The 24835-nt window shown below is 46.0% G+C and overlaps 1 protein-coding gene across 1 annotated transcript in view; it reads right to left on the bottom strand.

The window, feature by feature from the left end:
• Nucleotides 1-333: 333 nt before the first annotated feature.
• Nucleotides 334-24835, bottom strand: part of TIMM17B (translocase of inner mitochondrial membrane 17B) — a 35993-nt gene continuing 11491 nt past the window's right edge. The window contains exons 2-6 of the mRNA XM_069209595.1: nt 11459-11558; nt 10899-10962; nt 6080-6208; nt 4950-5060; nt 334-1243 (exon numbers count right to left, since the gene is read on the bottom strand). Of these exons, the coding sequence (XP_069065696.1) occupies nt 1155-1243; nt 4950-5060; nt 6080-6208; nt 10899-10962; nt 11459-11558 (493 nt within the window). The 3' untranslated portion in view covers nt 334-1154. The remainder of the gene's footprint in view (nt 1244-4949; nt 5061-6079; nt 6209-10898; nt 10963-11458; nt 11559-24835) is intronic.

Below are 24835 nucleotides of genomic sequence, written 5' to 3'. Positions count from 1 at the left end.
CCGGGATCTCCGTGACCAGGGTACGCTCGATGATAAACCAGCATGGTGTTCATAGTACACACGGTTCATGCTGCGTCCTCTCAGGAACAGGCCACGGGCACATCCCTATAATTAGAGGTGGGCGAGCCAGGATCAAGCCAGAGGCATGGCTTTCTGCTTAAACCTCCTGGACCCTTGAGCCCTAAATGAGCCGAGCTTTAATGTGACTTCTTTCAGACACCCACACCCTACCACCACGAGCCAAGAAAGAAAAACAAAGTATCATTTATATAATGAGAAACTAGAAAACACGGCGTCCCCGCTGTCATCAAACTGTGTGATCCTACGCAAATATTTTGTTTTACAAAGTGTCCTTTAATGTTGGCCATCATATATGAGAGCTCCTCCCCTCTATGCGAGCTCAAGGTATGAGCTGTAGAAAAACAATTCTTGGGCTCCCGCCTCCCCGCGCACCGGATAGTTCCCAACAGCTTCTAAACAAGACCCCTCACACCATAAGCAGAGCCAACCAGGAGCTTGCAGCCTCTTGGGAAAAGAGCACGGCTTTTCCACAACATATATTTGGAAACTTTAAAAAGAGAACAGTTAAAAAGAGTCTACAATTCAACGTGCCCCGCCACAGCGAGCTGCGAAGTTCACAGAAACCCCCAAAACAGGGCCGGCCCGGGCTTACTCACAACATCTCGACGTGGGTGCAGTTTCACAGAGTGCACGTCACCCCATCCCTCCAGAGGCGTGTGCGGGGTACCCAGGCACGGGAGGGGAGGGGTGCTGCTTTGGGGGGTGCGGATACGTGAGTTCGCACCTTCACAAGCGCGACAGCTGCTTCGAGGTGGGGAAGGCGCTTCTTTCGCAGATCAGATTTAATAATGTAGATTTCTGGCAAGAGAAAGTCCTTTTCCACCCGCCGCCTCCCACCTTGTTTAGTACAAAACATTTTCATGTTTAACTTCGTGGTAAACTGTCCTACATCTCCCCCTACGCACCAGTCTTTGTGGGGAAAAAATAACTCTTATTTTTAACATCTTTTGACCCCCGGTAACACTTCCGCCCTGCCAAACAGTCAGACGAAGAAAGGTGATGTCTACTGCAAGTGACGGAAGCTGAGTTCTGAGGTCACCGCTGACGTCACCCACGGACCCTCCGGGTCAGCATCACTGGTACTGTCCGTACCCGCCGAAGCCTGGGGGCGGGGATCCATTCTGGGGAGGGAGCTGACTGGGATCCTCGCCAAAAGGATTGGCTGGAAAAAATAAAAGGAAAAAGTAATGAAGACCAGGAATTTAAAAAAATACAAATGTAAAGAGCGATTCGTGCCGTCACAAGTAACTCATGGTTCGATCAAGCACTGATCTGTGGCACAAGCACTGATCTGTGGCACAAGCACTGCATGGAAGAGGGCGCATGCACTCCTCTCACGGCAGGAAGAGAGAGGAAGCATGCACTCCATTCATGGCAGGAAGAGAGAGGAAGCATGCACTCCACTCACGGCAGGAAGAGAGAGGAAGCATGCACTCCACTCACGGCAGGAAGAGAGAGGAAACATGCACTCCTCTCAAGGCAGGAAGAGAGAGGAAACATGCACTCCATTCATGGCAGGAAGAGAGGCTACATGCACTCCTCTCATGGCAGGAAGAGAGAGGAAGCATGCACTCCTCTCATGGCAGGAAGAGAGAGGAAGCATGCACTCCTCTCATGGCAGGAAGAGAGAGGAAGCATGCACTCCTCTCATGGCAGGAAGAGAGGTGGCGCATGCACTCCACTCACGGCAGGAAGAGAGAGGAAGCATGCACTCCTCTCATGGCAGGAAGAGAGAGGAAGCATGCACTCCTCTCATGGCAGGAAGAGAGAGGAAACATGCACTCCACTCACGGCAGGAAGAGAGAGGAAGCATGCACTCCACTCACGGCAGGAAGAGAGAGGAAGCATGCACTCCTCTCATGGCAGGAAGAGAGAGGAAGCATGCACTCCACTCACGGCAGGAAGAGAGGCTACATGCACTCCATTCATGGCAGGAAGTGAGGTGGCGCATGCACTCCACTCACGGCAGGAAGAGAGAGGAAGCATGCACTCCACTCACGGCAGGAAGAGAGAGGAAGCATGCACTCCACTCACGGCAGGAAGAGAGAGGAAGCATGCACTCCACTCACGGCAGGAAGAGAGAGGAAGCATGCACTCCTCTCATGGCAGGAAGAGAGAGGAAGCATGCACTCCACTCACGGCAGGAAGAGAGGCTACATGCACTCCATTCATGGCAGGAAGTGAGGTGGCGCATGCACTCCACTCACGGCAGGAAGAGAGAGGAAGCATGCACTCCTCTCATGGCAGGAAGAGAGAGGAAGCATGCACTCCTCTCATGGCAGGAAGAGAGGTGGCGCATGCACTCCACTCACGGCAGGAAGAGAGAGGAAGCATGCACTCCTCTCATGGCAGGAAGAGAGGTGGCGCATGCACTCCTCTCATGGCAGGAAGAGAGGTGGCGCATGCACTCCACTCACGGCAGGAAGAGAGAGGAAGCATGCACTCCACTCACGGCAGGAAGAGAGAGGAAGCATGCACTCCACTCACGGCAGGAAGAGAGAGGAAGCATGCACTCCACTCACGGCAGGAAGAGAGAGGAAGCATGCACTCCACTCACGGCAGGAAGAGAGAGGAAGCATGCACTCCTCTCATGGCAGGAAGAGAGAGGAAGCATGCACTCCTCTCATGGCAGGAAGAGAGGTGGCGCATGCACTCCACTCACGGCAGGAAGAGAGAGGAAGCATGCACTCCTCTCATGGCAGGAAGAGAGAGGAAGCATGCACTCCTCTCATGGCAGGAAGAGAGGTGGCGCATGCACTCCACTCACGGCAGGAAGAGAGAGGAAGCATGCACTCCACTCACGGCAGGAAGAGAGAGGAAGCATGCACTCCACTCACGGCAGGAAGAGAGAGGAAACATGCACTCCACTCACGGCAGGAAGAGAGAGGAAACATGCACTCCTCTCACGGCAGGAAGAGAGAGGAAGCATGCACTCCTCTCACGGCAGGAAGAGAGAGGAAGCATGCACTCCTCTCACGGCAGGAAGAGAGGTGGCGCATGCACTCCACTCACGTCAGGAAGAGAGGTGGCGCATGCACTCCACTCACGGCAGGAAGAGAGGTGGCGCATGCACTCCACTCACGGCAGGAAGAGAGGTGGCGCATGCACTCCACTCACGGCAGGAAGAGAGGTGGCGCATGCACTCCACTCACGGCAGGAAGAGAGAGGAAGCATGCACTCCTCTCATGGCAGGAAGAGAGAGGAAGCATGCACTCCTCTCATGGCAGGAAGAGAGAGGAAGCATGCACTCCACTCACGGCAGGAAGACAGAGGAAGCATGCACTCCTCTCACGGCAGGAAGAGAGAGGAAGCATGCACTCCTCTCACGGCAGGAAGAGAGAGGAAGCATGCACTCCACTCACGGCAGGAAGAGAGGTGGCGCATGCACTCCACTCACGGCAGGAAGAGAGGTGGCGCATGCACTCCACTCACGGCAGGAAGAGAGGTGGCGCATGCACTCCACTCACGGCAGGAAGAGAGAGGAAGCATGCACTCCTCTCACGGCAGGAAGAGAGAGGAAGCATGCACTCCTCTCATGGCAGGAAGAGAGAGGAAACATGCACTCCTCTCATGGCAGGAAGAGAGAGGAAACATGCACTCCTCTCATGGCAGGAAGAGAGAGGAAGCATGCACTCCTCTCACGGCAGGAAGAGAGAGGAAGCATGCACTCCACTCACGGCAGGAAGAGAGAGGAAGCATGCACTCCACTCACGGCAGGAAGAGAGAGGAAACATGCACTCCACTCACGGCAGGAAGAGAGAGGAAGCATGCACTCCACTCACGGCAGGAAGAGAGAGAGGAAACATGCACTCCACTCACGGCAGGAAGAGAGAGGAAGCATGCACTCCACTCACGGCAGGAAGAGAGAGGAAGCATGCACTCCACTCACGGCAGGAAGAGAGGCTACATGCACTCCACTCACGGCAGGAAGAGAGAGGAAGCATGCACTCCACTCACGGCAGGAAGAGAGAGGAAGCATGCACTCCACTCACGGCAGGAAGAGAGAGGAAACATGCACTCCACTCACGGCAGGAAGAGAGAGGAAACATGCACTCCACTCACGGCAGGAAGAGAGGAAACATGCACTCCACTCACGGCAGGAAGAGAGGAAACATGCACTCCACTCACAGCAGGAAGAGAGAGGAAACATGCACTCCACTCACGGCAGGAAGAGAGGCTACATGCACTCCACTCACGGCAGGAAGAGAGGTGGCGCATGCACTCCTCTCACGGCAGGAAGAGAGAGGAAGAATGCACTCCTCTCACGGCAGGAAGAGAGAGGAAGAATGCACTCCTCTCACGGCAGGAAGAGAGAGGAAGAATGCACTCCACTCACGGCAGGAAGAGAGAGGAAGAATGCACTCCATTCATGGCAGGAAGAGAGAGGAAACATGCACTCCATTCATGGCAGGAAGAGAGAGGAAACATGCACTCCATTCATGGCAGGAAGAGAGAGGAAACATGCACTCCACTCACGGCAGGAAGAGAGAGGAAACATGCACTCCACTCACGGCAGGAAGAGAGGTGGCGCATGCACTCCACTCATGGCAGGAAGAGAGGCTACATGAGAGGCTACATGCACTCCATTCATGGCAGGAAGAGAGGTGGCGCATGCACTCCACTCATGGCAGGAAGAGAGGCTACATGCACTCCATTCATGGCAGGAAGAGAGGTGGCGCATGCACTCCACTCATGGCAGGAAGAGAGGCTACATGCACTCCATTCATGGCAGGAAGAGAGGTGGCGCATGCACTCCACTCATGGCAGGAAGAGAGAGGCTACATGCACTCCATTCATGGCAAGAAGAGAGAGGGCGCATGCACTCCCACTACCATCCAACAACCAATGTCAGCCATAAGAGGACTCACGGTTCTGGAACTGCTGTGCAGTGTAGCGGGTCAGGAGGATGCCCACGCCTTCAATCAGGGCCAGCAGGATCCCACCCATCATGGCTGATCCCACCATGGCCAGAGGACCACCTACGAGAGAGAGAGAGAGAGAGAGAGAGAGATAGATAGAGAGAGATAGATAGAGAGAGATAGATAGAGAGAGAGATAGATAGAGAGAGATAGATAGAGAGAGATAGAGAGAGATAGATAGAGAGAGATAGAGAGAGAGAGAGAGAGAGAGAGAGAGAGAGAGAGAGAGAGAGGAGCAGAGGTGTGACCCAAGAGGAAACCAAAGGATATGAACAGGCTGGTGCTTTCATGAGAGACTGGCGAGCACGGGCAACAATTCAGTGTTCCCCACAGACTCAGACATCTTGATACAGTCAGCTTCACTTAACCACAACACCGAGGACCACACAAGTGCAGCAGCTTTGTTCTACCCATCGATCATAGCGGGCACACAGCTGGTAGGCTTGTGCACAAGCAAACACTAATGATGTGGAGCATGCGCTTCAGTTTCTTAGGTAGGTGAGTTACAAGCTTTTAGTCAAACTCATCCATCCAATAGCTGGCAGCTGTCACAGTGAAGGTGGCAATTGCAATGCCAGTGGCACCCTAGACTGACTCATTGTGCCTATATCCTCTCATAATTGCACATTAACCGTGGTTTCATTTACTATACGTGAGAGGTTCTGGGGACAAGGAGAGGAGGGCACAGGGTCTCTGAAGACCACTTGAGGAACTCTGTAGTCACCAAACCACTTCTTGTTTTCAGAGGCAAGTATGTGGAACTTTGTGGGTCAGCAGTGGGGTGTTTCTAAAAGTGCAGTGCCCCATCTCTTATACCATAAAAACTGCAGGACATCCAGGAGCAGTGTGAGGATTTTTAGCACTGGGGTAAAATACAATTGTGGTTCCTCTAGTACTCTACATACTCCAAAAAGGATTTTTTTCCAGCTGTATGCAGTAATTTGGTACCACTAACAGAAGCCAAACAAAGGTTGGTTCCGTAAACCTTTTCTGGGGCGTAACAGTCCTCTGGACATCCCAGACCTAGGAATGAGGGCCTTTCATTTAAGCATATTAGCATCAAAGACTTTGGCACTTACTGCGGGAAGCGAGAACGGCCCCAGTGAGCGCACCACTCGTGATCGAGTTCCAGGGGTCTTCCTTCCCACGGAGTTTAACCAGTCCACAGTCGATAGTAGAGAAGAGGCCTCCCCAAACAGCAAAGCTACCTGCCGGGACAGAAGGGACGGGGAAAGGTGAACACACTGACCGTACAGCTCTAAAGATGCTTACACAGTAAAAGGTGCTCCAGTCAGAAAAACTGAAAAAGAGCCATGAAAACGAGACTAAACTACATTCTGCAGCAGCTGGCCTCCAGGACAGCAGCAGACTGGCCTACCAGACCCCCTGTTTCTCAGGCTGAAAAAAAGAGAGGCAGATTTACAGAAATATAGCCAGGGTTTCACCACAAAACATGTAAGTCATTACTTTGACCAGTACTACTTCCCAATTTGATTTCATTAATTCAAATGCCTTTGTCTGATGCTGGTAAGGCCATTCCTTTCATCTCTATCCCTTACCCTATCCCCAAGCCTAATGCTTGGCATTATCCTTACCCTAACTCCAATATTAACCTTAACTATGCATCTTACAACTGGGAATTCAATTTTATAAAGTAACTAACCTTGTCCTAACACTAATGTTAACTCCAACCCTAAATTAAAAGAAAATAAGTCACCTTAATGCAACACAGATCCTAATTCTAACCATAAATAAAACTCTCAGCTCTTCACCAACAATCCTAAATTAAATGACGAGAGTAACCCCAGATGTTACCCTAACAAAATTAAATTAGTAGTAACTCGATTAATAGTGACTTTGGCTTAGATTAAAAAAAAAAAAAAGACATTCAAGTAACCATATTTTAACCCCACACCTGCAGCCATGTTCTTATATAGTCAGAAGGCGGCAGATGTAAGCCGAATAGCAGCGTCAAGTAAGTCACTATCACAAGCGACTAAATACATGAAACCTGCAGACTGCGCACAACTAACAGTTGTGATAAAGAATCCAGCATCAGCTTTGCTTGAACTTTTTTTAAGATAATGGTACCACGCGTTATGTTGTAGTCCTAACATCTATGCCAAACTAACAGATCTGAACCAAAAATTACCATCCCAAACCCAGCTCGGCGGGCAGATATCACACCTCTCATGTTTAACATTCAAGGTCTTTTCGTCTGTCTAACAGACTGTTGCGTAAGCAAGGCCTTCAGTCGCTCCAGTGGGTCTAGGCCATCATCACACTTCAAGGATTGCTCAAGCTGCTTTAAAGGCATGAGTCAGTGTTGGTCACGTGCACTGATACCAGTGGCTTCAACTAAGCTGTGGCTCTGGGTTCATTGGACATGCTAATTAGCTTTACATAAATATGAAGACTTCCTCTAAAGGCCCGCTCGCCAGTGATTAATTACTGAAGAATTTCAAGTCCATATTGAAACAAGCTCACTTCTGGCCACATGGGAGTCACAAATCCCTGTTGTTAGATGTCAGACAGCGCTAGCTATGCAGTAGCCTCAATAAGGATAGGCTTGGTGGCTGCATTGGAAACCGTAAATCAAAACAAGATGGACCGTCTCAAACCGTGGGTGCAGGAGACGAAACACTCTCTCATGGGTTGATCAGTCTTGATCTAGGCTAAGCTAGTGTTATTAGGCAAGCTTCAGTTGCCACATGCAACTTGTCACATGGCTCATCACACAGGTCATTACTTTTTACCTACTTTTGATACTTCTATAGTAAGACTTAGGTTGATGCAGTTGGGATAACAGCTTTGAATTCCAATGCTATGTCAACAAATACAAATGATTACGCAAGAATGAGGTAAGTAAGGGAGAAACAAACCCACAGAACTGAACCAAACATGCCATCCTCAGCCATCTGTTGGAAATCCAAATCCAACGTGGACAGAGCAAATCATTTCTGAACAGTTACAACCAGATACCACTTCATTCAAATGGACTCATCGACTGGACAACCTAGATGAGCATAATCTGTGTGTTGTAATCGACAACAAACTATTTATTTCACTACAAATCTAGAAATGAACAATCTATTGCTTCTGACCTTTGACTTCTGATGGTCATTTCACCTCATTTGACTATTTTGTGCTGATAGCACTATTCAACTCTCTTTACGTTTGGCTTGTTAACAATAATACAAGTTACAACTTAAAGCAGCCAGTTTAATGAATAAAGCCACACCAAAGAATATTACTTCTCATTTTATACTATCTGCAAGAACCATCTGAAGAAGTATTGAGTTCAAGATTCAGTGCCTTTCAAGCAAACACGCAGCCTATTCACTGACTTTAGAAAAGAAAAAAAAAAAAAAAAAATATGCAGAATCCTACACTCCCCTTGATGATGATTTATAATAATCTGAAAGTTCAAAAGAATGGGATCAAATGCGTTAATCCTGGAACATCATTGTCCAGACATAGATCACACAAAGCACAAAAGACGCAGAACAAGGAGGGAGCCTCAGGCATATACATGTCGAAGACATTGAGACCAACGGGTAGCGCTGGACAACATTGTCTAGGAACAGAATTTGCCTAAGCACAGCTAGTTCGGGCCACTGAAACAGACTCGAAGCAGCAAGGGGTTTTGACAGTACTAGACGCAGCCTTTACTCAGCAAATTAAGAACCCAGAGGGTTATTCAACCGAAGAGAGAGCGAGGCAACAGAGCAGTTTAGTACATCCAAGTTCAACCCACACACACAGGCATGCATAAAAACAGAAGAGGATCCCATGTATGTACAGAAGAAGCCAGGAGAGATTCATGGGGCTGCAAATGATGCAGCATTACACAGCCGCTCTCAGAAGAGTACGTGCATGTCAGAACAGACAGACAAGAGAGCTTCAACAGGTGCAGAGTTGGAATAGCAATCTAGCGTAAGAGAAGTGACTGAGGCACAGACAGGTGACAAATGCATCATGTTCAGTCCATTAAGTAGTCATTAAAGAAGGGAGAGAGGCTTTCTGAAAGTGCAGGCATGGCATTAGTACAGCAACTTCAGCACATAAAGGAGACACCCTAGAGAGATGAACAGAGTAAGGTCTGCAGACTTATAAATGCTGTACAATTATTAATGTCAGTTCTGCAGACGGAAGACTAGAATACAAGCAGGGGAGGTGAAAAGAGGCTCCACGAGATGAGAGGAGCAGCAAGGTCACAGCAAGCTTGGCACTGAGCTGGGGAGAGACAAGCAAAGGCAGGGGAAGGCATTGAGAAGAAGCATCATGAGCAAAGATAAAGATATCTGCCCGAATGCAAAGATGCTACATCAGATAGGGGGCGTCTGTTAAATGGTAACCGACCATGGTCAGAAAATTATGTTAAGCGCCAGGAAGAAGACTCATAGGAAGAAAGAGGACAAAGAAAGTTCAGCAAACAGGGCAAGACTTGAGGAGAGAAAAAAAAGGCAGCAGAGGCTTGGAAACAGAAGCAACAGCTGGCAGCTTGGTTTAGAACACACAAAGGTAAAATAGGCAGAAGAAGGGAGGAGGATTGTATACAATCAACAGTGATGGAACAGGGAGAGGATGTCCAACAGATTTCTGCATGGAGTTTAGTCTGCTTGTGCCCCTTACAACACCCCATCCCTCTGCCTGCCCACTCACCTCAAGGCTCTGCTGCAACTTCATCCACCGGAGGATATTAGGGGGCACACATAATGTGCAAAACACCCTAAAGTGCCCACAACATGCATACTAGTGAACAACGAATGGACTACCATTGCTATGCATACAAACACTCAAGAACTAAAAGGTAAATTGCCACACAGCAATACCTCCACCCTCACCCACCATGCCTTCTCATGTTCACTTTCCACCAAAACTACCACTGACAACACTCACCTTGAACCCGCACTAAACCAGTTTTCTTCTAACTTCTGCCCACCACCACCAGCCCTGTCTTTTGTCAGCTCTGTCGCCTCACTTGCAATCACTAGCTCAGTCATCAATTCACCTTCCATCAATCACCACTAGCCAAGTCAGTCTCCACTTATGATAAGTAAACTATCCTTCATTCTTAACCCGCTGTACTTCAGCCAACCCTCGCCTCCACCCAGCACTAGCCCAAACATTTCCATCGAACCAGCATGAGCCCAATCATCTTCCAAGTCTACGCACTGGCAGCCACCTGCCCTACATCTCAAATCACTACCAGCCTTTCAGTCGGCCACTTATGGTCCTTCTTGTTTTGCAGATATATAGCAAAGTATAGAGCAGGCATTACTATTACCCAATCCAATGGCATCCTTTTCCATCACCTGCAACCACAAGCATCCCAGCCAACGTCCCCCATCACACATCGCCTGCCCTTCATCTCCACCCATTGTGACCGTTGACGTACCTCACCTCAAACCAACATTAGCCCAGCTGGCTCTCATGTGCAACCACCATCAGAGCTGTCGTCTGAGCACATATTCAATATTCAATAGCTCAGTGATTTCCTCCTACCAAAAGTCATCCACCACTCATCCCCAGCCATACTGAACCCCAGCGTCTCCCACTTTCAGCCAACACCAGTCACGTCTCCTATAACCTCCTACCACTAGTAGGTGAGGCATCTTTTAAACCCACTCACTATTCATCAACCCAACACACACCTGAACTCAGCACTAGTCTAGCGGTCCATCAGCTCCATTAACCACTCTCCTATGTATCTTTCACTGCACCTCTACCAGCCCATCAATCTCTCATCACCTCTCACCACAAATCAGACTGCCCCAGTAGCCAAGAGCTCAACAGCCCAGGAGAAAGCCATACTCCAAAATAGCACTATCCCAACAGTCCCTAAACTCCAACCACCAAGGAATAATTTGCTTCTTATCTCCAATAACCCCTCACCTCCAATCTGTGGTGCACGGATCCGGATGGCGTTCATGCTGCCTTTGAAACGATGCCGCACACCCTAAACATTAGAGAAAAAATAGATAAGATGTACCTTAGAAGGAACAGGGAGCAGAGCATTTGTTTTATCCAATAAAAGCACTGACAGCGCTTACCTCAAACGCACAACTCTACCACACATTTAATTCCTGACCTACAGCAACCCTCGTTGTTGCAGAATATCGACCAATTATAATAATACTATTGACCATTTACACAATGCATACCACAAACCAAATTGTCTCTAGGTGCTTAAGTAATATTCTTTATTCTTGCAACTCGATAGAGTTTTTTTTTTTATTACCAACTGTGAAAGAATAAAATGCTGAATCTGAACTGATTAGAACTGAACAGGTGTGCTGTAAATAACAGCTCTACAGCCAGTGATTAACCCACTGAAAGATCACACAAAATAACAAAGCACCTCAGTCCTTCCGAGTACACTCCGTGGAAACCTGAACCTGGTGTGAACCACCGAGATGTGACACTGGAATAGGCTGAAATAGAATATCCCTTACCACTGGAGCATTCCGGAAGCCTTTCACTGCTTGGAAGATACCACCTCCGATGATGCCCATGGTGAAGGCCCCGCCACAGTCATCCACAATCCGCCATGGGCTAAAGAGGACAATAAACAACATAAATCAACAAAGTACAGGACCTCGACACAGTCAAATATTTAGAGCAAGAAGGAATACAACTTAGTCTAGGTAAAATGTACAGCTAGCAATACCGCCATGTAGAAAAGGTAAAATATTTACAGACAAGCAGGGATGTGGAATTCCTATCGAAGCCCGGGACATCTTGTTTGGGGTCAAGGACAACAAGTTTTTATGTTTACTTTGTCCTTGGGACAAGTAGGCCCAACCCTCTGCAGTACAAACCCTTTGGCTGCCTGTTTACAGAGAGTGGAACTCTACAGTTGAGGTAATGTGTTTCCAAAAGATAATGCTGTTCGAACTTGTATTTATGGTTCATTATTTGAAAACCTTCATTATTAGGGTGAGTGCTGTAAATAAATGTTTTAAGGTCACACTTCACTACTGACGTTGGTTCCAGTACAAATAAAAAAAACGTGTATACACATGTTTGAAAAGTTTAGGCTATGAGGCTAAGTATAATGCTCCCAGAATGCTCTCTGATTAGATGCAAATGAGGTGTCATTTAGTAAAATGTTTTGATGCATGCTAGTATTTCCCAAAAATATTTCTAATGGAAAATCAGTGTAACCATTTTCAACACGATTATGGGAAGCATGAAAATAAACAAACACTGACAAAGCCAACTGATCTGACATATTTTTATAAGACTTTTAGTTTCATCAATGCGTGTCTTGTTTTGACATGGCTTTTGTAACACTTTATTGTTGTGGGAGCTACCAGGCCCTCAACATTGTAACAAATACTGGCAAAAAAAAAACAAAACGTTTTTGAACTCTAAAAGCGCACGTTGCCACCAGTGGCATAACAAAGGTATGGAGAGGGGGCTCCTCCATGTTCTTTGCAAAGGGGCACCCTCCAGTTTCGTTACGTCACTGATTGCCACTGTAGTTCCTGACACTGAACAAAACTACTTTGTGGGCCAATATGCTCCTTGTGGAAGAGAAGAATGCGATCACTCACAGTAAAGCCAGCCGAAAGAGAGAGAAATAGAAGTTTAATAAAAACAAAATGTCTTTAACACCAGACCTAATTAGGGACCAAGACCCACATGTAGGTAGCTTTTTGCATGTCGCAAACAGCGACTTTCGCTGTTTGCGACGTGCAAAAAGCACATTGCGGTGCACAAACCCAGTTTTGCGACTCGCAATTAGGAAGGGGTGTTCCCTTCTTAATTGCGACTCGCAGTGCAATGTAGGATTGTTTTGCGAACGCGGGCGCAAACCAATCGCAGTCTGCACCCATTTCAAATGGGTGCTAACACTTTCACAAAAGGGAAGGGGTCCCCCTGGGACCCCTTCCCCATTGTGAATGTCACTGTAAAAAAAAATTCAGAGCAGGCAGTGGTCCGCAGGACCACTGCCTGCTCTGAAAAAATGAAACGAAAACGTTTCATTTTTCGTTTTGGTAATGCATCTCGTTTTCCTTTAAGGAAAACGGGCTGCATTAAAAAAAAAAAAAAAAAACTGCTTTATTGAAAAGCAGTCACAGACATGGTGGTCTGCTGTCTCCAGCAGGCCACCATCCCTGTGAGGCCGCCATTCGCAAGGGGGTCGCAAATTGCGACCCACCTCATGATTATTCATGAGGTGTGCATTTGCGAAGCCCTTGCGAATCACGGATTGTGTCAGGGACACCATCCTACATTCGGATTTGCGACTCGCAATTTGCGGGTCGCAAATCTGAACCTACCTACATGTGGCCCCAAATTCTTAAAGAAAGTCACAAAAGTGCACCCATGGTATATGTCGTACCCCTATAAAATATTTGTGAACTGTATTTTAGCATGGGTAAATACGCATGTGTAGATTTGCTTATGTGAAAATCTATTGAGCATTTGCAAGTTCATTTTCCCTCCAGCCACTTTCTTCCCAACCCTGGAAGAAGTTCTAATTCTGCCATTGTCAGGAGTAAATGTCCAACCTTTCTTATTATGGGAAAATATTAGGGAGAAGCTGGTGAAGATCTTTAAAACATGCAGGTTAGTAGGTCTGCAGACTCAAAGGCAGCCCTGGAACTATTGCTTACTGCTTCCTCCAGCCCCAGTATGCAGATCTGCAGAAAGGTGGAAAAATAAGGAAATTTCTACAGTAGGGATTGAAACTGCAAGTATTCAAGCCCTACTATGGTAGTAGCCCTGGCATAATCAGAGAGGCTATTATCAGAGCTCATACATAATGAGATTGCTGCCATAATTAGGCGCCACACTACATGGCACCAAAGGGACAAGTAGATCTTTTTACAGGACAAGTAGATTTGAGAAGCAACCTGTCCCGTGGACAAGTAGATATTTTAATAAATTCCACACCCCTGACAAGACTGCTACTTGACAAGGTCAAATGTTAATGAGGAAACCTTACCTAAGAACAGGCAAATATTTACTGCCAACACTAACGTAAACACAAATGCTTGTGCTGCCCTAGGTGCATCCCAAATAAGCTGTTGTGATATATGGTCTTGCACGAATGCAGGAACAGACACCACTTTGCAGAAGGGACAGAGAGCCTCCTGATTTAAAAACTTTGTTCAATGTGAGAATTAGACAGGAGAGTGAACGTATCACAGAATCACCCCGATCCTGTCCCAGAGAAGAACATTAGAGAGAGCATTCCACAGACAGACCCTAAACACAGCTCGCAAGCAGCCTCTTTCGTAGCAATACCGGCAAAGTCAAGTGTTTACAGCATAGACCCCATGCTAGTTACAGTGGAACATTTGACTCTGGACTTCAGTGGTACTGGGGCTATAGGGGTATGCAAACAGAAGCGTATCTTCATATAAACCTGCATAGATTTAAAGAACACCAGAGAGGCCATTTTAAGGTTGGGCTCTAAACACTGCTAGCAAGCAACCTCTTAGACAACCTCTAGTGTTTACAGGACAGACCTGAGGCTAGTCGCTGTCAAACATGGGGTCTGGAATTCAGTGGTATAGAGGGAAGAGGGGTATGTTAAAGTAAACATCCCTTCATACACACCACAGACCCTTAAAGCCCTCCTGCCCATCTCAGCTCCTTACCCACTACAACCAACATCCAGAATACCACCCTGGCCTGGCCGACTTTCACCACTTCAGTAACTGCAACGGCTATGCAGTCCATACATTCCACAGTACCCTCAGACCCCTGCCCTCACCTAGTCTTCAAAGGCCTGGATCCCATCAGCGTTGCCCTCACGGCGCCCCTGAATGACTCCCTCCATCACAGCCAGCTACTCAGATGCCTCAAAACAAGCCCCAGTGCTACCTCCCCACTCAGCACGCCCAAAAACATAGCTAACTATAGGCCTAACTCTCTGCAACCCAACCCAGCAAAACGTAATGGAAAAGATGATAAACATCTAGTCACCCACCTCAACAGCCACCACCTTATTACCACTCAATCCAGATTCAGGCCCCACCACAGTACAGAAACTGCCCTCATTGTCGTCAGATGATCAAACATAGGAGACACTGCAGGCCTTGTTCTCCTGGACTTTTTTGCCGCCTTCAACACAGTCTCCCATCCCATACTTATGCAATAACTACCCAAAGCCAGTATCCAAGGATTCACATTTTGCTGGATTTGCTCCTTTCTGACAGGCAGCAGCAAGTAGGTTAGTCAGGCCCCTATCACCTAGGATGCTTTTAACCTTATCTGTGGAGTTTCACATGGATGCTCACTCACCCCCACACAGTTCACCGCCTGCATGACCCCATTCACCAGCATCACCCACACCCAGAGAATCAACACCATATCCTACACTAGTGACACCAACTCAAACTCACTCTCCGACAAAACACCAAACAAACTACTATCTCTCCTAAGAGGTCCTAACAAGCACTGCTACAGAGCAAACATCCTATATCCACAGCTTATCACACAGGGTAACCAACACCAAAACAAACTTCTACTACTGCAATCTGTGAGAGCCCATGTAACAAAATACATATCTGTAGGCTCTATTTGAGCAATAACAATCCACAATTAAATGCCTATTGCCTTTATCATAACATTTCATAATAAATTGGAGGGCCTATAGTCATAATCATTTGCTTACCTCCATAACCAACTAATTCCTGTTGTATTGCATATAAACTTTCCCACAAGACAAAACGTACAGTACAAACAGTCCTTTTAGTGGAAGCCGGCATGGTCACACCCACAATGCTCTCAAATACAAAACTTCACTCTTAGGTCTAAAGTTAATGACGGAAAGGGAGGGTAAAGGGTCTGCAATACATTCCTCACAACTGCCCTCCTCCCATCTGTGCTGCTGCCAGAGAAAACCAAAACACCATAAATTATCTAGTTACCAAAGACACTTGAACATCATTACAATGTCACATGCGTGGCCCTGAATGTTGAAGCACAGGCAGCCTGGAGCAAGCAGCTAGATAAATAAAATAATCCCAACTGCCTTGAGGGGCAGCACTTTTTTTGTGGAAGCACACAACTTCTGCCCAATCGAAACATGTCCTTCTGGTTACCCACATGCGAGTGGATTCAAAGCCTCTCTCTGAGGTACTCCTGAAAGCTGTTTTTAGGTTGATCACATTACATCTGGCGAAGCTGTGCTATAAAGTGCAGCCTAAAAACCAGCAGCTGCGGTTTGCGTAATTGCTTATGGGGTTTAAATACACAGCATTTCTGTGGATATTTTTGTGTCGATGTTCTCGGTTTGGGATCTCTTCCCCCTGCAGAAATTAGGGAAAAGACCTACATTTTCCCCATGATTCCCCATAACATTTGCAATACTCCCACCAAGTAAATAAAGACATGGGGCAGATGGGTTATTACCTGCCATCAAATTCTGAGGTTCAATGTAGCTGATCAGGTTAAACTAGTTTCATCTTCTAGCACCTCCAGTTTGAGGCCATATAAAGCATAGTTGGAGGAAATTAGTGCTTTTGAATGACAATCACCCTCACAGCTAGGCAAAAATTCTCAGAGCACAAATGGGCCCTTTTCTGTGCAAGTTCAGGACTGTGAGATAAATTAGACGTTGAAATCACATCACAATGGCAAGCGGCTAAAAAAAACTTGGGAGACACTTTCCTATTCTGCACCGTTCCTTCGAAGGATCTCATTTCATTCAAACGTAATTTCTTCCTTAATCCAATACCTACAACTCTCACCCCTGTTGTCGACGAAGAGATTCTATGATCCAGTACCACTTTTACAATTTCAGCCTTCGCCAACCATCAAAATGTACATTTTAACTGACTGTGTACTCCAAGCATGACAAAAAGATTTCAATGAGAAGCTGTTTTAATTATGAAGGAGTGCTACCAACTAGACTTGAATTATCACATTTAAAAAGGATCAAAGGCAGGGACAAATATTTCTATCACTGTCCGGTGCTTCAAAAAGAACAAAGTGCAAAAACAATTTTAAATCAAACACTGTCAAAGCCAATAGGTCTGGATTTTGTCCCCTACTGGCTTAGCAGCATGGCTAAAGATAAAAGCAAAAAAAAACAAAAAAAAGCGTTGCTACCCATATCATTTTGAAAGCAAGCTGACCAAGCATGCTCCTACAAAATGACACGGGCTCTTTGTTTTCCTTTAGTCATGATTCAAGTTGGATTGGTAACTATAAAGAAAAGAAAATGTGTAAAACATTTTCTTTATACAGGTGGGCTGAGGAGCGAACGCAACACGGGAGAGGGTATGGTGTGAACCGCTAAACAATATGGGAGAGGGAGGGATGCAACACTGAACAAACATAGGAGGAGACCTGAAAGCAACAGTGGGAACTGAGAAGGACTGAAAGCAACACAGGAGTTGGTGAAAGCAACACAGAGGATGCAGATGGAGGGAAGCAATGAAAGAAGCACATGGCTGAACGAAAGAGAGGAGAGCAGGAAAGTCGGGAAACAGACGAACAAAAAGTGAGGAGGGAAAGACATGCACAAGGGAGAGGTCTTGAAAAGACACACACACTGATGCAGTGCTTCACACTATAAAACGTAGAGCTTGAAAGCAAGCAGTCAAGGCAGCCATGCTAGCCCATTAAAGAAACTGCAAAGAAGCAATGGTCTATGGAAGGGCCAAAAAAACGTAACTGACAACCTGGGACACGAAAAAGAAGCAGGCAAATGAGAGTGACAAGGGAAAACAACCAATAGTAAGCAATGGACGTGTTCCAAGCCTCTCTGTTCTTGGTAAGACAAAATATGCTTCGCAACAGACATAGCATGCACTGTCTAGTATGCGTGACCTAATTAATTAATAAACACACTGGAAAAAACAAACCTCAGTTACTGAGTTACAGTTCAATCGCTGAAAACCACTGCAATTCACCAATTATGGTTACCAATACACAAAAAGCTGAAACGCATGCCAGCTACCATGTCGTTCTCTTGATAGCTCTTTGATTCTGTACTATTGGCAAATTGGTGATTTGAACACTGCTGGCAGTGCAACTTATGGCATGTGTTCTGTGTTTTGTAACCCTAACATGTGAATTCCAGTGCTGTGCTTCATGCGAGCGAGAACTATTACAGTTTTAACTGTCTTTCTTTCAGTAAATTTCATTGGGTTTTAAATAATGTATGGCACCAAGGCCCTGCACGCAACCCGACACGAGCAGCCAACTCCTGCTGCGCACAGTTTTTGGCCATGGGTAGTGGAGGGGGTTAGCCATGAAGCCTGGCCTGTGACCAGGCTCTGTACTAAATTCCCCTGCTGTCATCCATTTCTTGCTGCAAGCAGCCTTTGGCCATGCACAGAGGGGGTTAGACAAAGGGCCAGGTGTGCAGCCCCGCCCTGCACCCAATCTCCTTCCATCCTCCAACCCTTGCAGCGCTGTGCCAACCCCCTCCAAACCCCCCCACCAAGTGCACAACTGGCCATGTGGAGCAGAAGTTGAGCACAAAGCCCGGCCTGTGGCCAGGCCTTGTGTCATAGGACTCTTATTACATGGGTAAGACTGCTGAGTTTAGGGTGGCAGTACCACCGACTGTGGGTGACTGAGTCAGTCCCACACTGACTGGAAGCCATCGGATTGACCTTGTCGGCAAGCTAGGAGCACTTCACCCAAACCTTGAATGTAAAGGTGATTTGTTGCAGCCTAAAAACATGACACGGACTACTCAGGGAAGCCATAGTGGAACAGATCATACCCCTTTCTCTCAGTTACAAAAAAGTCTTGTCCATGCGAAGGTAGACAAAGAAATGCAGGATAAGTTTCAATGCATTTATTGAAGAAACAACACTATGATAAAAGGGGTGAGCTGCGATTATTAGGGGGATGAAATATGATACAGTGGTGATTGTGACTATTAGAGTAAAATACATCAACAGTCCCATCATCCTGACATAATAATGTGTCTAATAATTCCTACTTACAGACTAGCATCTAAAGTGAGAGAATAGCAGGGTTAGCCTTTCTACCGGTCTCGGTCTTGTGGAAGAAGCCCCACCCCATACTATAAACAAAGGCAAGGGTCTGTCTGTTGTTCTGCTGGTAGTCTTCCCGGTTGGCTCGAAAGACAAGACCAAGATCAGCAAAGCTGTCACTGAAGTGGTGCACAGCATAAGATGGCTGGCTGGAACGTCCCCTCTATCTTTCTTTGTCCTGTGTGGCGTTTATACAACAAAACATGCTGTGTTCTGAGAACAGGTCTGACGTGATAATATGTCTATGGTTAGAAGGTTGACTCCATAACTCTTGGATCTGCAATATCCTGTAAACTATTGTGTACAGCCTTGAGCAGGGCACAGAGAGAAATACATATAAGGGACAGATAAATGTGAAATACAAACAAATATGTAGTCTAAGAAAAGCAGCTGATAAAATATAAAACAAGCTAAATGTGAACTCTGCTAAAATGTAATAAAATGAATAAAAAGCAACACAAATGTGTGCATGTCTTAAAGGCACAGGCTATGGGCCTAAGAGCTAAAATATGGTGACTGGGGCATTAAAAGGAACCCACAACACTTGCACCTAATCTGCACCTGGCAGCTTTGTGCTATCCACATCTCTAGGTCCCTACGACCTGTGATGCACACATGGCTCCCATTTAGGCATCCATTCACATATGTCCTTGCTATGTCATATAACCCTCCCATTTATTGTTTGTGTTGGGGATCCTTGGCATCTACATGGCTCAAACCTAAGGCCATGATCTGTGTGAATGATTACTGTGGCTCAGACATGTTTCAAGGTACCAGCTTTGTGCTAAAAAAAAAAAAACAATTAAGAGACACCTCACTGGAGCTACTAAAGGGAATTATGATGTTCAAATGTCCAGTGTCCAAAGATTTTCATCATTGGTGTGCTCCTGGAAGGAGGTTTGGAGTATGTCAACAATATGTAAATTTATGTGATATATAGTGACTTGTCAGCTCCTCACTAGCTGTTGTCTGGCCTACACAGCCTCTGTTTTGAAGAAATCCTGCCTACTCATTTGTACTCCAATCTTATCCTAAATTTGTGGTGAGCCACCACCCCCACAGGTGTGTCTGTTCTCTACGTAATTAGGACAAAACGGTGGTTGGGCATTCAGGAAAACGTACCTCACAGCTGTGGTTTGCATCCTCAATGTTTTTACAGCTGAGCGAGAAGGCATGTTAAATACTGATACTAGGATATATAGATAGATCTGGTGTTGATATTTGGGGGTGGTAACAAAAAAATTACATTTAAAAATGTTGGTCTTAGAAAAACTTGCATTTTCTTTCTATTCTATGAGTAATGGAAATGGGTCTCTAGTTCCCCCCAAAAAACAATTATCTTCTTGCAAACCAAGTGACAGCTGTGTGCAAGAGTGGTGCCATATGGTATAGAAGTGCTACAATGCAATTGAAGTGACCAAGCAACGGGTGGAATTACTCTATGAAATGTCGAGCATATTTAGAAACGGACAGCAAATGTATACAGAAGACACCTGTGACCTTTATTTGAAGAGAATCTCTGGGAGGTGTGAGGGAATTTTGCACCCTAATAAAACAAGCACTGACAAAGCCAATAGGTCTGGCTTACGCAAGTGTTAGTGCCTTTGACAATGTCTTTTTGTCACGCTGTATAGCAGTGAGACTGCTGTGCAGCATTGCTAAAAGTTGGGGAAAAAAGCGGGATGACACGGCCAGTGCTTCTGCAACACAGCTCTTTCTTTTTATAGGGGTTAGGGGGCAACAGGCAACCCTGACAACTTGGGAACTAGGAACACGGACAACTAAAGGGTAGGAAGGAACAAGCAACAAGGACATTGGGTGTAAAAAAGTGCTATGGCGCATCACAGCACTTTCTTTCCTATAGTGGGTGGGGAGTGCAACACAGACAATGGAGGAGAGCGTGAGAGACAAGACACAATATTGGCAAATTTAGAAGCAACACAGGCAAGGCAAGGGTGGGAGAGAAGAAGCCACACATCTAACAGGGGTTGAAGGAAAAAAGGAACACGGACAACACCAGAAGAAGAAAGAATGATAGTACCTCAGTCACAGCACAAGCAGTAGAAGGACACTGATCCAAAAAAAAAAAAAAGAAAGAAACCAGCATTTGGTCCTTGCTTAATGGAAGGGAGAAACGAAAGAGGATATGATCCTGGCATGCACTGGCCAATAGGAGGAAGCAAATACAAGTGACATTGAAGTCAACAAATGGAAAGAAAAGGGCGGGCTCCAAACCACTGAGTTAACAAAATGTTGTGCAAGCAAACACATGCGAAACCTGAAAAGATACCACCTATCAAGACTCTGCACAGGGATCTGATCGTGTAAGGTTTTTGGCTCAAATGTAGGGTCATAACCTACATGGTCTGCCACAGATGACGATTTTCACTCATGGTATGAAAATTCTTGTACTAACATTTTACAGGTAGAGTGTGGTTAAATAAACCAAAGGGCAACTGGGAACACCTAAAGGTTGCTCCAATCAATCAATCAATCAATCATTTCATTTGTAAAGCGCACTATGTACCCGTCAGGGTTTCGAGGCGCTGGGGGGGGGTGAGCTGTTAGCGGTCAAAGAGCCAGGTCTTGAGGAGTCTCCTGAAGGTGAGGAGATCCTGGGTCTGGCGTAGAGAGGTGGGGAGAGAGTTCCAGGTCTTGGCGGCGAGGAAGGAGAAGGATCTGCCGCCGGAGGTCTTGCGCTGGATCCTGGGGACGATGGCGAGGGCGAGATTGGCAGAGCGGAGTTGACGAGTGGGGGTGTAAAAGTTGAGTCTGGAGTTGAGGTAGGTAGGTAGGTAGGTCCGGTGTTGTGTAGAGCCTTGTGAGCGTGGGTGAGGAGTTTAAAGGTGATCCTCTTGTCCACGGGGAGCCAGTGGAGGTCCTTCAGGTGAGGGGAGATGTGACATCGGCGGGGTATGTCGAGGATCAGGCGGGCGGATGCATTTTGGATACGCTGGAGTCGTTTGATGGCTTTTGTTGGGATGCCTGTGTAGAGTGCGTTGCCGTAGTCAAGTCTGCCACTGACGAGGGCTTGGGTCACCGTCTTTCTGGTTCCTGTTGGGATCCACTTGAAAATTCTGCGTAGCATTCGAAGGGTGTTGAAGCAGGAAGAGGAGACGGCGCTGACCTGTTTGGACATGGTGATGTTCAAACACATGCTTAGTAGGTTAATTTGACAATTCAATGCGAAGGAAACAGGAATGTACTTTTGTTGATTCAGCACCATTGCTAGTCAAGTGCAGAAGTGCGCCGAGTTGAAAAGCAGCAAGTTCACCATCCATACACACCTTGAGATTGGATGTTATCAAATGGATGGCTTCAGAACTATCTTTTAAATTATTCAAATCATTAAATGGACTGTAAAGATAATCGGCAAAATGTGGAAACTGATGATTTAAATTTTAAGAGGACAACAATTATCTACCACCCTGAAGCCGATGGGTATAACAGTATATATTGAGCACGGTGAACTGAAGAACAGGACTGAACCTTGTAGCGGATTGTTGTGTATAGAAAGTTGAACTTGGTCATAAAACTGACGCCTTAGGCAAAGCACAATAGGGTAGTAAGGGTGAAAGGCGCCGCACATCTAGGCAGTAAAACAATAATTTTACACAAGTAACAAAGTAACAGCAAGATCAGGTGCAAACTGGCCCAGTGCCTTACTACCCGGTAGGCACCAAAAAGGGTATTGGGATACCCGAAGACAAAATTGGACAAGAATGGCCACAGCACACCGATAGTATAGTCCAATAGTGTGGCAGGGATGAGTGACCCTTATCTTATGTTGCTATGAAGCAAAGTTGAAAGGAGTCTCAAGTCCTGTTTGTAGAGGGTGTCTTTTATTTGTAGATACTGGAAATCATTGTGTCATCAGCGTGATACAGCCAACACGTGTTTCGTCACACCAGTGACTTTATCAAGGCTGCAAAAATGATAATTAAAACAAGAGTTTCGGCATATAGAAGTATATGGGCACAAAAATGTGTTTGTACGAGAGCACGTGAAGGAGACTCCAAAAATGGTAATAATGACCAGTGAGCTCTGTGTAAGGCAAAGTGGGTATTAAAATGAAAGGTGGATAGGTGAGAGGTTAGAAAATCTGGAAAACATAATAAGTGATTAGGGCCCGAAGTGCAAGATTTGAGAAGAAGTGTGAATCACCGTGTTGTGTAATCTAGAAATACTGTGTTCAAAGGTATATGGACAGAATATAAGGTGGATAGAAACCATTATGTTACTGGAATAAGTGAGAAACGAGTGTAAGGTAAAGGGAAAGACTGAGACAAAGAGATCAGATAAGTAGAAGAGTAAAGATATAGTAATGGGGTTGAAAAATCAAACGGAAGGACCACGTGAGTGGCTCATACCTGGGCCAGCCGGCCAGGAAGGTGCGTGACAAAGGTAAGTAATGGGGGAGCCGCGTGATCGGTTGAATGGGCTCAGGGACGTAAGTGGTGACTGAGAAAGGAGAAAAAGGTAATCAGGAGAGCAAGAGTAGAGTAGAGAAAAAGCAAAAACTAAAAATTAGAAACAAAGAGAAAGAAAAAAAGGAGGAACAGAAAGTCTGGGGAAAAGGTATATAAATAGTACGTAGCGAGATAGTAGAGAGAAAAAGGAGCAAAAATACATACCTTCTTAGAGTGGAACTAATGAGAATATGGTTGAGTGAGAGAACATGAATGCAGACCCTGGTAAGCCTGTGGTCGGAACCTAATAAGTGTTGGATATGAGGGAAAGGGAAAAGAAAATTGAACTATTATCAAGAAAAAGAGGGAGAATTGCACATGAGGTAATTGCTGTGTGCAGAACACGCTAAGAAGCTTGTAAGAACGGTCGTGCAAATAACGAAGACTAAAATGAAGAGAGGTCCAGTATGGTGGCAAAGTCGTCAAGATTGTGAAAAGTATATTAAACAGTATCCAAAGAATAGGCGAAATAAACGTTAAAAAAAAGGGGGAGGGGGGGGGAAAGGGGTTTGTCATCAGCTACGCGTAATCCCGAGAAAAGGGAAGACTTTGTGTTTAGTGAGCGAATTGGCCGTAAACCGGCGCGCACAATAATGCTGTTGAGGAGAGTATGGCGTAAAACAAACCCGTGCGCAAAGGGGTAGCGCACTAATAACGGGGAGTAATAGTTAAATTGGGCAGGCGGTGAGACAAACAATTTAAGTAAAAAAGTGCCGCAATTGAAAACCGCAGTGCGAAAATCAGAAGGGCAGCGTTTAAAGCGCTTCTATGCTGACTATTAGGTAGTAGGCAAATGTAGACAAATATCGTGAAAGAAGCCCGTGTGCACAGGGCAGCGCATTAAAATGCGGGAAGAAAGTAATGTAACTTAAAAAAGGGGCGAGGCACGGAGTGTAAGTACAAAACTGCAGCAACTTGGAGCCGAGGTATGGAAATAAAAAGGTAGTGCTTAGTATGCTTATGGGCACATCTAGTGAGTAGTCAGATATTTTAAATTGCTAGCAAGGAAGGAGAGTTAAAAAACAAAAGTAAGGTCAGTCGAGGGCTTACCTGAAGTGGCGAAGGGACGTGTGTCAACGAGCTATTTTGGACGAGTACTGATCGGAATAGACCTGTGCTCACAGCTTAAGAAGTGCAACTGGGAGTGGCACAGAGATAGATGAGGGGCTAAAAGTAGGAAGTGGAAACAAACGGCGGCCATCTTGAGTGTAGGAAATAACGAGAGACTAGGAGTAACTGCCAGAGAATAGTATTTAGTAGGCGAAGAGAGAGACTAAATAAAAATTATAAAATAATAAATAATAAAGAAGAGAGAGGGCGGAACCCTAGAACGGATGAAAGTAAGCGGGAACGAAACCCTTAGATGAAAGAAAAGAGTAAAAAGTAC

Source organism: Pleurodeles waltl, chromosome 10 (genome assembly GCF_031143425.1).
Source record: "Pleurodeles waltl isolate 20211129_DDA chromosome 10, aPleWal1.hap1.20221129, whole genome shotgun sequence".
In the NCBI taxonomy this organism is placed as follows: Eukaryota; Metazoa; Chordata; class Amphibia; order Caudata; family Salamandridae; genus Pleurodeles; species Pleurodeles waltl.
Note: the sequence above shows the minus strand (reverse complement) of the source record. Positions and strands in the feature narration are given on the sequence as shown.